The sequence below is a fragment of the Manihot esculenta genome, chromosome 3 (assembly GCF_001659605.2).
Source record: "Manihot esculenta cultivar AM560-2 chromosome 3, M.esculenta_v8, whole genome shotgun sequence".
NCBI lineage: Eukaryota > Viridiplantae > Streptophyta > Magnoliopsida > Malpighiales > Euphorbiaceae > Manihot > Manihot esculenta.
The window spans coordinates 2342117-2356413 of NC_035163.2; the positions used below are offsets into that span (position 1 = coordinate 2342117).

General features: G+C 33.6%; 2 protein-coding genes across 2 annotated transcripts; one reads left to right on the forward strand and one right to left on the reverse strand.

The window, feature by feature from the left end:
• Nucleotides 1-2250: 2250 nt before the first annotated feature.
• Nucleotides 2251-8512, reverse strand: LOC110611786 (mitochondrial-processing peptidase subunit alpha). Its single transcript, XM_021752263.2, has 13 exons — nt 8347-8512; nt 7340-7582; nt 6904-7200; nt 6643-6810; nt 6344-6511; nt 6171-6257; nt 5957-6023; nt 5580-5677; nt 4606-4678; nt 4425-4495; nt 4248-4297; nt 2665-2777; nt 2251-2577 (listed from the first exon to the last, which is right to left on the reverse strand). The coding sequence occupies exons 1-13, from the start codon at nt 8383-8385 to the stop codon at nt 2525-2527; spliced, it is 1527 nt and encodes a 508-aa protein (XP_021607955.1). The 5' UTR covers nt 8386-8512; the 3' UTR covers nt 2251-2524.
• A 1543-nt stretch (nt 8513-10055) lies between these two features.
• Nucleotides 10056-11963, forward strand: LOC110611178 (nudix hydrolase 8). The gene is made up of 8 exons (XM_021751343.2): nt 10056-10512; nt 10590-10655; nt 10791-10928; nt 11034-11108; nt 11205-11255; nt 11340-11374; nt 11505-11613; nt 11692-11963. Exons 1-8 carry the CDS (start codon nt 10111-10113, stop codon nt 11875-11877), a joined length of 1062 nt encoding a protein of 353 aa, XP_021607035.1. The 5' UTR covers nt 10056-10110; the 3' UTR covers nt 11878-11963.
• The last annotated feature ends 2334 nt before the right edge of the window (nt 11964-14297 follow it).

A 14297-nucleotide genomic window follows, 5' to 3' on the forward strand; every position in this document is an offset into this window, starting at 1 on the left:
ATTTTATAATACACAAAATAATAAATAAATTGAAATTTTTAGTTATCTCTTTCGACCGTGCATTATCTGAAAATCGAATTTGAGTCCGTAATATAATAGATATTACTATTGTAATAAATACGAGTAGCTTTAACTAGACAGATATTAATGTACTTAGTTCTAAAAGCAATAAATTTCTAATGTGTACATAAATTTTTTTTTTTGTATATATTGGTATCTTCTATGTTTATTTTACGATATATATAAATTAATTATTTAATATTTATAATTGTCATTTTCAATAATGTATTTTTCAAAAATCGAACTCATAATGGACTTTACTATTGCATCCAAGACTTATTGATATGTAGGATTAGCTTCAGCTAGAAAGATATTAAAGTATTAGTTCCAATAACAATAAATACGAAATTTGGTGTATGAAGCAAAGCTTTACATGTAAGTTTCTGTCACATCCCATATAACAACATTTAGGTTATCTTTAGTGGATTAAATTGAAACTCAGCATCATAAAGGATGTATTGTATGTAGAAGAGTAGTGTCTACACTTTACCCACTAATTTCCTTGACAGGCATTATGACACCATCCTATATAATATATATATATTCTGTGAAGGTGAAATTTTTTATCCATCATGCTACTTCATTTTCATGTGGGAAGACAGGCCACCCCATGATAATTTTATGGGCATAAATCAACTGTTGTGCTTGAAAATCTCGTTTGAAAGAGCAAAATAAGGCCAACACTTTACTTAGTCGGCACCTTAGCTTAGTGGGTATGGGTACATTTTGAGGTTTATCATTTTTCTCTACAGTAACCGAATAAAATACTATTACAGTATTAAATGAAATATATAGAGATTAACGAGTTTCATTAGTACTATTGAATATTAAATCTAGGGATTAATTTATTATATGAAAACGTTGTATATACAACTTTGGATATTAGTCATTGATAAGGATAAATACATAATGCTGGTGTGGATACTGAAAATTCATTTGGTTTCATTTACGCAAGAGAAAGTAGTTTTCAAAATGGAGTGGGTGTCAATGAAATGACATGTAATTGTCAATAATTAAAGAAGATATTTGTGAATAATTTTGCTTATGGCATGTGAAGTTAGCATGTTGGGCTTCTTTTTAACCAAGGATAAATCAATCATTTGGAACCCATCGATCAGAAGATGGGAACTTGCAAATCTTGCATAAACCAACTCTCTCCGCAGATGGATTTTGCCATTTGGGAGACTTGCAGCTAATCCATTGGATGGAATAGAAGGATGAAGAGGGAAAGTGGGGCGAGGGGGCAAGAGAGAGAAGGAAAAAAAAAACAAGTGATCTGATGCTGTGCAACTAACCAAATTCAATAGTTTGGAATTGAGATTTTATAAGAATTCAATTCATTTTTTTATTTAAAATAAAAAATAATAATTTTTTAACTTATAAAATTTTTATTTTTATAAAAAATAAATTCATGCATATTTTACAAGAATTCGTTTAAATTCTTTTAATATGTCATGTGAGTTGGGTATGACTCCAAATGCTAGGGCTAATTCCATAGCAGGAAGTATGCTGTTAGGTCTATCTAATACTGGCCAATTGGCGTTGCTTGTGTTATACTCTATTTGGTGTTTGACCAAAAAACATATCATTCACACCAAAATGCAAATTAACTATGATGAATCATATCCTCCCTTGTTCATATTACTACCATTTTCTTATCTCTTTTGTTGAGAAAAATGTGAACTACCATATATAACCAATCCTATTGACCTTTGCCCTCTTGAATAACCACGTAAATAAAAATCCACAAGAGCTTCCTGACAGGTGAGAAATCTATTTTTTCACACGAGAATTCACACATAAGACCAGGGTAACGACGACAGGCTTTTTTAATTGAACCAGAGTGTCAACCTAAAATATCATTTCATTTTTAAGTAAAAAGATCGAATTTTTTTCAGTTTCTATTAAGAGCATTAAAGCAAACCCAACAACTTCTGATCATTATTCATGAACCAGAGAAATGTAAGAAATAATTTGAACAAAGTTGTAGGGAACCCAGATGCAGGTGCCTCTAAATCGTATTCCCAATAAATAGGATGGCAAGAAATTTGCCCCCATTCTTCCACTCAACAGGATCACTCATGAGGTGACAGCGCAAGTGGCAGCAGCATCATCAAATGGCAAAGTTGAAGACGGCGAAAAGCAAGCATCAAAGCTATAACTAGAGGTTATTAAATTTTAGGCTAGCGATTACCCAATCAGTGAGTTTTCAATTTGCTTCAGCCACTACAAAGAATATTATTATCACTTTCAGCGACACTGTTGAACATAAAAATACACTGCGGAGCAAGGAAGAAAAACCCATTGGCTCAAACAAACTGCCACCAACATCATATCAGGCATAGCAAAATGCTGCTTGCCAAGGATCACCAATTTATTAATGTAAAGAAGCTTGATGTTCTGCTGATGCACATTAATATAGACAATGGATCAGGTGTGTTCACCAAGGCCGGCAAAAAAATATTCATTTCAACTTGAACTTGCTGCTAACTGAATCATAGGTTGGGACATTGATAACTGCAAAATATTTGTGAAAATAAACGTAAATCATCACGAGAACAGCCAAGAAAGAAATATGAAGAATTCTTACTGACTAGGAAATACCATCTCCATATGATGCCATTGTGAGAGGGGAAGAGATTAGCTTTTGCGAAATTTTAGTAATATCTTGCAAGGTAACTGAATCTACAATCTTCAAGAAATGCTCCAAAGGTTTCCTACATGAAGAATACACTCATAAGGAAATGATCATACAGCAAGATGACAAACCAAAAAAGGCAAAACATACAAGCAAGAATAAGTGGTGATAAGATAATCAAAATCATCAATCAGGCCAAGGCCCAGCGAAAAAATCCATCAGTTTCTGAGATATCAGCAAAGAGGAGGAAAGGATTGACAGATGAAAGCTGTTAGGAAAGAAAGCATAAACTGCAAGAATTGAAAAACCAAGATACCGAAGATGAAGCAACAGGATAAGAACAGAACAAGGTTAGGATGCTCTACTAGGAAACTTGAGAGAGCTAATTGGCTCACAAGATTACAAGGGGAAGGGGGGAAAAACCTTTCTATTGTTCTTTATTTCTTTCTTTAGTAGCAAGTAAAAGAAATTATTAATTACAACATCAGAATCTGTGACAAAGCTATTAAACTCTTAAGAAACACCTCAATATTTAGCCTTTGCATTGTCCATAATCACCATCAGGAAGCAGTGAAAGGGCATGTCCATAGAAGGCCTGGTTAGTAATGAAAAATTTGGACTATAACAGAGTCTAGGATAAATAAGAAGCCAATGACTACACACAACAAGATAAATGCAGAGAAATAGGAGGATATGATGTTTAGCCAATAATTTATCAAGCAATAATCAGATACATACTTATGCTCCTAAACTCTGTGATCAATCCATTAAATGCATGAACTAAAATTACAACCTATTAATCATCTGAACTTGCAAAAATCATAACAATTAAACATAAATCAGCCACGTCTCATCAAAAAGTCAAAGGTAAACCCACTATTACTGATTATACTCTAATTTTTGCAAAATGACAAACAGTTAAAATATTAGAGTATAATCAACAATAAGCAGGACCATTTCTAACTTTTTTGACAAGTCACTGATAAGGATTAAGACTCACTTTCACCCGTGTACTTATTGGGAAAGTTCAATTTCACATAATTTTTTAACTTTTTGTCCATATCAGCCCAAAAGTATAAATTTAAGCTCAATTTAGCCTAAAGTTAAGAAAATCAAGAAATTGAGCATCTTAATTTTTTTAATTAAATCAAAGAAATCAAGGAGTCCAGTCCAAATCATGAAATTGAGCACCTCTATTTTTCCTCTCAGGCAAGAAATTTAGCAATAAAAATTTTTAAATTTTGGGCTAAATTAAGCTTAAAGTGAAACTTATGAGCTAGTTTGGACAAAAAGCTAAAATAAGTTGAATCAAATTTTCCCAACAAGTACAACGGTGTAATTGAACATTTAGCCTCATCAGTAACATGCCCAAGTTGTGTTTAATAGTTATGATTTTACAAATTCAAGTGTCCTGTGTTCAATAAGTTATTATTTTAATTCAAGTACTCAATTGGTTAATCCTAAATAGCATATGAGTGTAAGCATATATTTAGCTGTCAAGATGTGCTTAAGACACCAATTAAGCAGATGGTCAAGACTCAGGTCATACCTCTCACCATCCGTCAAAATTTGTCTACCTATATCTTCTGAAGCAATCATCTGCAAAATATACATTAAATATAAGAAACTAAGAATCTAGAAAAGCTTGATGCACAATAATCATCCCTTACCACTATTGCTCAAATGTATACTTGACACCAATATATGAAAGGAATCAATAACTTACTCTAGATTCCAAATTCATCAAAATAGCAGACTTTGTTGACTGTTTTGCACGATCTAGCTGCACTGGGTCAACTGCAGGAAGCAAGATGTGATAGACACTTAGTAACAGGCCACTGTCCATCAAATAGAACTTTTGTACAACAGAAACAAAAACTTGCAAAGATAGAGGAACAGAGTCATACCAGCTCCAGGTGAAGCAACTGCAATTAGCTCATTAACAGCTACATCTATGGCTTTAGATGCAAAATGAGAATCCTGCATCCACAAGCATAAGTATAATCAAAATGGGCACTGACACATTAGACATTTAACCATGCATTTTTTATTCTTTTAGGAAGTCCACTTGCTCCCCCCCCCCCCCCACCAAAAGATAAACAAAGTTTTCTTCCATTTCAATAGGAAAAACAGAACCCAAGCCCAAGCTTACATCATACATCATACATTCTCCTTGTGCCCCAGCAAAACTTAGTCTATTCAATTGGGTATTCAAATCAATATACCTTTTAATACACACATTTTCCTAATGATATGAAAGAAGCATAGACTTCAATCTCAATTGCACAATCACTCTAGCTAAACGAATTTTGGTAGAGATGAGCAAATTAGCAGACAATTGAGGGACACCAGGAAGGTCTCCAACACAATTACACTGTATCGACCTAACTGAGAATCCTAACTTCTAAATAATCCTTTATGATTGTTGCATCTCCCAAGCCTTTTTTTGCTGAATTGTATTATCTCTATTTTATGACCATGCTTTGAGTTGCTACTATCATTATCTAGCAATTTCCTTCCTTTAGTCCAAACTCCAAATTGGTTTCTCAATCATGTCTATATACTTCTGTATTTCTCTCAACTAATAATAGAATCCTCTATATCTATAATTGATTGAGCAACATTTTCCTTGCTGCCGAAGTGCAACATTTTCAACCTTTAAGCAGTCCTGGCACGATACAAAGTTCTACAAGACCACCAAAATTTAATAATGACTGATTGCTATACTGATTTAGCTAAAACTAAGAATTCCAAGAACAGCTGCTGATTTTTAGCCTTCATACAATATAATAGCCACACAATACTCACAGATTTTGGGGAAAGAATGAGAGGAATTTCCAACACATAAATTGTGTTTTGAAGGTCCTTGGCAGCAACTTACAGTGGTAGCTTGGATTCCAAATATGCCAGTGCGATCATAAATGTTGCTGAATGCTGTAAAGGACTGAATTTGTGGATATTCATTCAGGACTCGAACATCTGCAGACAAACACATAGAAAAATGAAATAGCATAACCAATGAGGAAAAGGGTGTATTCCAGTAATATATATAAATACAAAACATGCTTATCTACATCCTACAACTGTACTGGCTAATAAAATTCAAGTGCTTGTGTTCTATCCCAGTAAGGGAAAATAAAAAGAAACAAGAGAGACAAAAGGAGAAAGAGATTGCAGTGTATATGTGTTCCCGCATTTAAGTAAGCTCAGGTCACAATCACAGCCCATTAGGTATCAATCATGCTAACAGAAACTTACATAGCCTTGAGTATATTCCTTTTCCAGGGCCACCAGTTGAGAAGGATCCACCTCCGCCCATTAGCCTCTGCAGTACAATTTGTCTTATAATTTATTGTTGCCTCAACTCAGGATTTGAATATGACAAATGGATGCAAAGTCACGGTACAGAAAGAATGCAAACAACCACCAACCATGGCAACCAAAATTAATAGAGTAATCAAATTTTGAATACCTGAAGAACAGTCAAGGTCACGGCGTCATGGTCATCATGCCAGCCATGAGGAAATTCGAATGCAAGAGCAAAGTGGGTCCTTTGATCCTTCAATGGGAAGTCAAAATTAATAATTTTTCAATGGATGGATAAGATATGTAAAAAGATTTCTATAAAACATCTTTGATACATACCCCTGAATCTGATTGACAGCGAAAATCCCCTCCTGTGTAAACAGATTTTGGCAGTATAGTATTACTAGCTCCAGGTAGATCAGATAGAAGGGGCTCTGCAGTGGACACCAGTTCTTCATGTTCAACGCCAGAAGCCGCAAGCACTATCCGACTAGCAGTAAAATTTTCCTGAATTTCTCAAATAAAACATCAACTGAGATTAGTGAAGACCTACATAAAGAGACAATCATTAAATTATTAGAGCACCTTATCATAACAAGAACAAAGTTTAAATAAGCATAGACTCTCTTGAAACTTACAGCTACAAATTCCTCCAATATTGTACTATTCAATCTACTTATTGCAGATTCGGGTGCCATAAGAGGATTAGCTAATGGACCAGAAAAACCAGCAGAATGAATTGCTTCCACAAGCAATCCTTGAGGATTGTTAGAAGCTTCACTAATCTCTGCTTTGACCTTCTGAAGCTGCAGGAGGTAAAATATCATTTGTATAAACTTTTCAACTCCAAAATTGCAATTAAAGTTGCAGTGCATGGATAGGAAAATGATGAAATTTACCTGTTCATTCACTTCCCAGTCAAGGAAGACAGGGTTTCTCACACAATCAATAAGCAACTCCACCATCTCTGGAACATAAGTCTTTAGAGCATCATAGGTGTATCCCATCTGTTCCCGAGATGCCGAGGCCAGCACATTGCCCCCAATTGCCTCAACTTCACGCACAATACGCAAGTGGCTGCGATTTCTTGTGCTTTTGAATGCCATCCGTTCCAGTAAATGAGTTACCCCCATTGAGGCTGGAGACTCGTACACTGAACCACAGTTAACATACAACCCAATTGATGCTGCAGGATTCTGGCACACAACATAATTGCAAAGCAATTTCCTTAATAAAATAAAGAAGCAACAAGAACAACAATAACTATATTCAATAAATATCTCTATAAGTACAGAACAATAAAATATAAAATAAAAGTGATATTTGCATACAAACCGGTGATGTTTCAGAGGCAATTTTCAATCCATTTGGAAGAGTTGTGATCTTGGTTTTTCCAGGTTCAACATAATCAGGCAATGTGGGTGGGAGTTCAACTCCCGGGAGGGGTAATTCCAGAGGAGGTAAAGACTTGGACTTATCACCAATCAGCCAGCTGAAAAGGCCACCTGAAGAGGATGATTCCGAGGCAGCAACACTTGAACTTGCAAATCTTGTAGGCAGCCTACTGATTCTGTGGCCCTGTTCATGCACGCATTCATAATCAGAAAATGGCTCACTTTTTACTCTATCAAATTCATGGCTTACACTGACATAAGACAGAAGTACTTAACCAGATAAAGAAAATCTAAAAGAGAAAATTTGTACAACTCATATCAATATGTACCATGAAGTCACCATCTAATCATAAAGGCTATCATCTAATCATAAAGGCTATCTTCTCCATACATGTACATAAAAAAATGATTCTTAATATATGATAAAAGTTGTAGCAAACTTCTTTATTTCACCAAGAAGACAAACAGCAAGCAACTCTTATCCAAAATCAAAGAATTCCCCAGTAACAGCAAGGGCTTTTCATTCCACAAACCGAAATTCAAGTCAATCCAACTAATATGCTGCCAAACACGTATTAAGCCTTAGAATAACCTTTACCAATTCTAGGAAGACAAAAGCTAAGCTCAAAACAAGCCAAAATAACATCGTATCCTTAAGCTTAGAAAAATTGCTAAAGCTCCCATTAGAAACCCAGACCTCTTTTCTTTCTTTTCCCTTCTCTCACATTTTCAACAACCAAACAGAAACGCTCCCAAATTAACAAAAGGCCACTGAATAAATTATACACAGATCTATTAGCTAAGCAATCACGAAACCACAGGTTAAACAAGAAACAATAATATCAAGCAGCGAATAAAGTACCAACTGTGCGTGAACAGGATACAAGAGATTGAATCAATAAGAAAGAAATTCCAATAAGGATTTAATAAAGCTAAGATGGTACCAACCTTGAGAGCCCTAAGCCGTGAAGCTGCAGTTCTGTACATGGTTGATCGATGGTTTGCGAAACCCTAGATTGTTCGGACGAACGCCCTGGATTTAGACCGAGATGAGAATTACTCTGTTTCTTTTTCTTCTCTTTCTCTGTGCTCTCAATACTGCGCTTGAGGGGCTGTGTTTTGGCCCAGGGGTATGGACGGGAAAGAATGATCGGGACCGTCAATTTGATTGGTTCTCAGCCGTCTGATTTGATTGTCTAGTTCTCAAAGTCATGCATCAAATAATTGATTTTTTTTTTTTGGGTAAGAATGATTGATAATTATTTAGTTATATATTATTACTATTTAAATCAAATTGTTAATTTTAATGTTAAGATAAACGTACTTAGAAATGTAAATTTATTATATTTTTATATTTATATTACATTTAATGAATAACTAACATAAAATGTTAATTTAATTATTAAGTTAATTTTATATTAATTTTTTAAAAAATAATATAATATTAACTTAAATATTAATTATTAATAAATTTTAACTAATTAATACTATAATATAATTTTATCAAATTTTCATTTTAGAATTTATTATTTAATTTAAAATATTTATTTTAATTTTATATTTAACTGATATTATATTATTTACAAACGATAATTTATAAACCTTATACTAACTTAAACCTTATATCACAAAATATTATTTTTATATATAATTATAAATTAATAGATTATAAGTCCACGTATTATAAATAATTTGAGTTAATAAATACACAATGCAAATTAATTAAGAAAAATGATTTGTGTGATCACATATATTTTTTAAATATTTTTTGTAATGTTTCTTTAATTAAAAGTGAGTATAATTATATTAAATTAAAAAAATTAATTTTACAAAATTTTAATTGTCAAAATAAAAAAACAAAATTCTTGTTGAAGTAAACGTCAATAATTAAATAATATTATGAAAAAAAAATGAGTAAATTATGCTCATTCAAATTGAAACAGAGATGATATGCACATAACAGAACCCATTAAAAAAATGAATTATGCAAATTGATAGTGATGCGTATAGAATGAAGCAATATTTTTTATTTCGTTACAAAAAAATATGTTATTTACATAATAAACTTATATTTGAGACTACACCTTCAATTTCCAACAGGAAAAAAATCGTGGTGCTCCTAGCTGCATGGGAGGCCATCTAACATTAGTATCAGAATAAATGGAATCATGAAAATGCAAAATATTCCCTTGTTAAATCCACAAGTTACATGATTATGTAATACAAAGCGAGGAGAATATTCTCATTCCTCCTCTCCAATGGAATAAGTACAGTTGCTACTGCTAGTGGCAGCCACAGTTGCTTCTTCCACCCTATCCCTTTGAGCGGCTATAAATCTTTTAATCAAGAACAAATTATATAATCCTTTCATATATACATAAATATATAGGAATTATTTGTCTTTGATTCGGTATATTATAAACTAAACCACTTCAAAGTACAAAATGGGACCCACTTATTTGTGTCTTAAAAAATATTACGTGAACTCAATTCAGAACCGTAGATATATATATATTTATATATATATATGGCTTCAACTGTCATGCAAGATGGACAAGGAGATGAAGATGCTATTCCCTAAATATTCATCTATTCTCTTCACTCCTTATTCTTGGCAAAATCCAAGTACCAATGGCTATAAATGTGTGCACAAGGGAAGCCCAGCAATGCCAGATATTCATCTTTAGCTTCTTGCAGATGTATTAACTAAGGATGGCGATGATGGTTGCATTAACAGTCCATGGTTGGCAATCGCCTGGACATTGTTATAGACCAGTGCCTAGAATCTCAACGGCTGCTAGAAAAGGTTGCAGTATACAAGGTTTTTTGAAGGATACAACATTTCTTCTGAAAACGTCGAAAGGTGATGATGAGCTTCACTTGGGTCTCATGATGAAATCTCTTGGAGGTGGTCATGGCAATGTGCTCATCAAGAATAAGACAAGAATCCATGTTATGTCTCCAGAGATTTCACCACCAAGTTTCGCTGTGGAGTTTCTTGATGCATGGGACGATGAATATGGTGGGATCGTTGTTGATGCTAACAGTTTACCCTCTAGTGCTAATGCCTTCGCATCTGCCCTCCGAGCTTCTTTGACTGATTGGAAGTTGAAGGTAAGATATATATGGATGCACTTTTTAGAGCACCTTACCCTAGCTTAATTGGTCAAAATTTACGTGTATGAGCGCAGGGGAAGAAGGGAATATGGCTCAAGATACTGTCGGAACAAGCTGAACTCATTCCAATAGCAATTAAGGTAATAATTAATTAAAGAATTGCATAATCTGAAAATGGATAAACTAATGAAGCTCATATGAGACTTGTCAGAATTAATGACTAAAAATAACAGAGTTAAGAAGAAACTTCATCTCCCTTTTCTTTGGAATTTCAGGAAGGTTTTGACTACCATCATGCTGAACCAGGCTACGGTATGCTCACGTATTGGGTTCCTGATGGCCCTTGCATGCTTCCTGATAGCCCTTCTCATCAGATTGGCGTAGGAGCATTTGTGATCAATGAAAAAAGAGAGGTTTTAATATTGGATTTCTTTTTTTAATTAAATAATTTTGCAGTTTTTTTTATAAATTTTGAAAACCCAATTTGCTTTTACAGTTTTTAACAACATTTAATTTAGGTGCTTGTGGTGAAAGAAAAATGTCCTTGTAATTGCTCTGGCGTTTGGAAGATGCCTACTGGATATATTAACAAGGTGGACTTTTTTTTTAAAAAAAATTCAGTCTTTTACTCTGCTGCTGATTATTCTACCATAAAAAAAAGATGGTTAATTCTCTTAAGTTCATGACAGTCTGAAGATATATTCTCAGGAGCCATAAGAGAAGTCAAAGAAGAAACTGGTGTAAGAAAATACTGTCTTATTTAATTCCTTAAATATCTTACTATATATTATCATCATTTTATCATCTTAAATTTATTTTCTCAGGTTGACACCATTTTCCTGAAGTTGGTTGCTTTCAGGTTTTTGTTTCTTTACTCTATTTCCCTGAAACTATACTTGGCCTCTATTTAGTGCCTCAAATGTTCCTTTTCTGAAAAAAAAAAAAAAGAAAGGAACATGCTAACCTAGGCCCTGACTTTGTTTATGCAGACATGCACACCTTGTGGCATTTGAGAAGTCTGATTTACTCTTTGTGTGCATGCTGAAGCCGTTGTCCTCTGAAATAACAATTGATGAGAAAGAAATCCAAGCTGCTAAGGTAATTAATTACTCCTCTATCCTTTTCTCTTTTTTTTTTTTTTCTAATGGGCTGATTGCGGTGGTGGTTTTGAATCAGTGGATGCCGGTGGATGAATATATCGGGCAGCCATTTTATGAAGAAGACGACATGTCGAGGAAGGTGATCGAAGCTTGCATTGCAGAGCATGAAGGTCACTATAATGGATTTGTTGGGCGCCGGTTGAGCTCCAAACTTGATGGGAAACTATCCTACTTGTATTATGATTGTTCAAGCAGTTTTTAATGCAGTAAATTTATTATTTAAACATTTAAATAAATTCATTTTAATATTTTAAAAAATATTTTTTAATTAAAAATAATTGAATTTTTCTTTAATTCAATGCGAAATTTTGGTAGAAAAAATTAAATTGAATTCTCCAAATGTTTTATTTCAAACGGGGTTAAAGTCCATGGATGGTCCCACATTCCGTGAATCTCGTGCTTTCTTTCTTTCTTTCTTTCTTTATTTCTTGTGGTTCATTCTACTTCCAATTTTGTCACCAACTCATGATAGTCATCATGTGAATGCGATTGCTTTCTTTAAAGACTAGGAAGACGTTTTCGGATTAATTTTGGAATTTTATTTATTTTGGATGAAAGACTAGTATACGCATCTAATTTTAAAATTTAAGATTTTCTGAATTTGATTTTAATAGAAATATGGTTGATCCAATATTTAAAATTGGGATGGTTTTTGCAAGTAGTACAAAATTTAAAAAAGCTTATAAAGATTGTAGTATAAAGTAGAAATGACCTTAAGAGTACAAGCAAAATGTTAAAAGAATTGAGGGTGGAAATTTTGGGCTAGTAGGCTGAATCCAAAAGATCCTAAAGATTTGTCTATTCAAATTAAAACAGAGCACTTTAAGCATAGTTGTGGAAAAGTTTTTTCAAATTGGCATTTAATAGCCAAGTGGTTGGCTTCTCATTACATTGAGACATTTAGAGTTGATCCAAATTGGAGCATAAATTGGGTAAATGCAAGAGTGAAGTCAGATTTTGGGTGCACATTAGTTTTATCAAAGCTTGGAGGACAAGGAATGTGGCATTAAAGGCTTTAAATGGTGATGAGTTTGACCAATATAGGATGTTACATGATTATAAATTGCAACTGTTGAGAATCAATCCTGGTGGCTCTGTTGTTTTTAAAGAAGATAAGGGTAAATTCTAAGGGATATACATATACTTAGGTGCTTTAAAGGAAACTTAATTTAACATCATTATAACAAATGCTTTTTATTTCATTAAACTAGGAACTTGTCTCAGTCATTGCAAATATGTTCCCTAACTCAGAACACAGGATGTGTGTTAGACATATGTACACCAATTTTAAAGGCAGTTTTAAGGGCAAGGAATTAAAAGATATGCTTTGGTTAGCTGTTAGGTCCACATATTCACAAAAGCTAAATTAATGGTTAGACAAAATAGAAGAAAAAAACCTTGAAGCTAGGGAGTGGCTTAGAGAAGGCCAAGTGAAAATTGGTCTAGGGCATGTTTTACCTCAATCCCCATGTGTGATGTGTTGATAAACAACTTGTGTGAATATTTTATTAGGTAAATCTTGGACACTAGGGACAAACCAATTATAAATATGCTTGAGATGATACAGACCAAGTTGATGTGCAGACTTTTTAAAAAAAGGAGGGTGATCGAGAAAGTTAATGGTCTGTCCAAAAATTCAAAAAAAATTGAATGAAATGAAAAAGTTGTCTGTCATGTTTACACCACAATTCTCAGGGGGTGATGAGGTTCAAGTGTATGGGGCAGGAGTCCAATTTGTTGTTAATGTGGCTAGAAGAACTTGCACAAGTAGGAGATGGGATTTAAATGGGATCCCATGTCCACATGCTTGTGCTGTATTTTTTGAAAACAATGAGACTTATGTCAATGAATATTACTCTATAAGGACTTACATTAGACTTTACAGTCATGTTATTCACCCTATATAATGGACATGAATTGGCCAGAAGCTTCTCAAGATTACATCATAACTCCTAATAGCCCAATTAAAAAAAAAAAAAAAAGAGGTAGAAAACAAAAAGCAAGAAGAAAAGAGCCTGAAGAGTTGGAGATTGCAGCAGTAAGAGGAAAGCTTAGCAAAAAAGACAAGGTTTCAATGAGATGCACAATCTGTGGTGTTATTGGATGAACCACTATGAACAAATTAATTCCAAGAGTGGATGAATATGGTAGTGGACAACTTGCTTCAAATTCTGAGATTCCTCAAAGCTCTGGTCAGAATTTCACTCCCACTATAGTACAATGGATGATGGATCTAAGACTGAATACATACTATATTGTATATTACAATATGTTAGTAGTTTAAAAGTTGAGGTTGTTAAAAAATAACCTTAATACTATCATAGGGTTCCAGCCAAATTTCTCCTAGGATAACAAGAGCAAGGCAAGAAACATTCCATGATTATTTTATTTTCTCAGTAAACAATCAAGTGAGTATTGTTATTGAATTATTAATTACCATTTATCAAATATAACAAAGAAAACTAAAAACCTGGCAATGTACTTCCACTTTCAATTTCATCATTTTTTCTTTGGATTCGCCTCCATAAACCAAATATCACTTGTACTGCTCTTGTTGGTAATGAATCATCTCTGCAAAAAATCCTTTCACACGATAAGCCTCGACATATTCATTAAAAAGAG

What these genes read in the sequence shown, in the direction of transcription:
- LOC110611178 (XM_021751343.2), top strand. Translation starts at nt 10,111, where the DNA reads ATGGCGATGATGGTTGCATTAACAGTCCATGGTTGGCAATCGCCTGGA. An exon ending in TGATCAATGAAAAAAGAGAG is followed by an intron (nt 10,929 to 11,033) that starts GTTTTAATATTG and finishes CATTTAATTTAG; the next exon opens with GTGCTTGTGGTGAAAGAAAA. An exon ending in AAGAAATCCAAGCTGCTAAG is followed by an intron (nt 11,614 to 11,691) that starts GTAATTAATTAC and finishes GTTTTGAATCAG; the next exon opens with TGGATGCCGGTGGATGAATA.
- LOC110611786 (XM_021752263.2), bottom strand. Translation starts at nt 8,385, where the DNA reads ATGTACAGAACTGCAGCTTCACGGCTTAGGGCTCTCAAG. An exon ending in TATTGGAGGAATTTGTAGCT is followed by an intron (nt 6,512 to 6,642) that starts GTAAGTTTCAAG and finishes TGAGAAATTCAG; the next exon opens with GAAAATTTTACTGCTAGTCG. An exon ending in TGATGAATTTGGAATCTAGA is followed by an intron (nt 4,298 to 4,424) that starts GTAAGTTATTGA and finishes TATATTTTGCAG; the next exon opens with ATGATTGCTTCAGAAGATAT.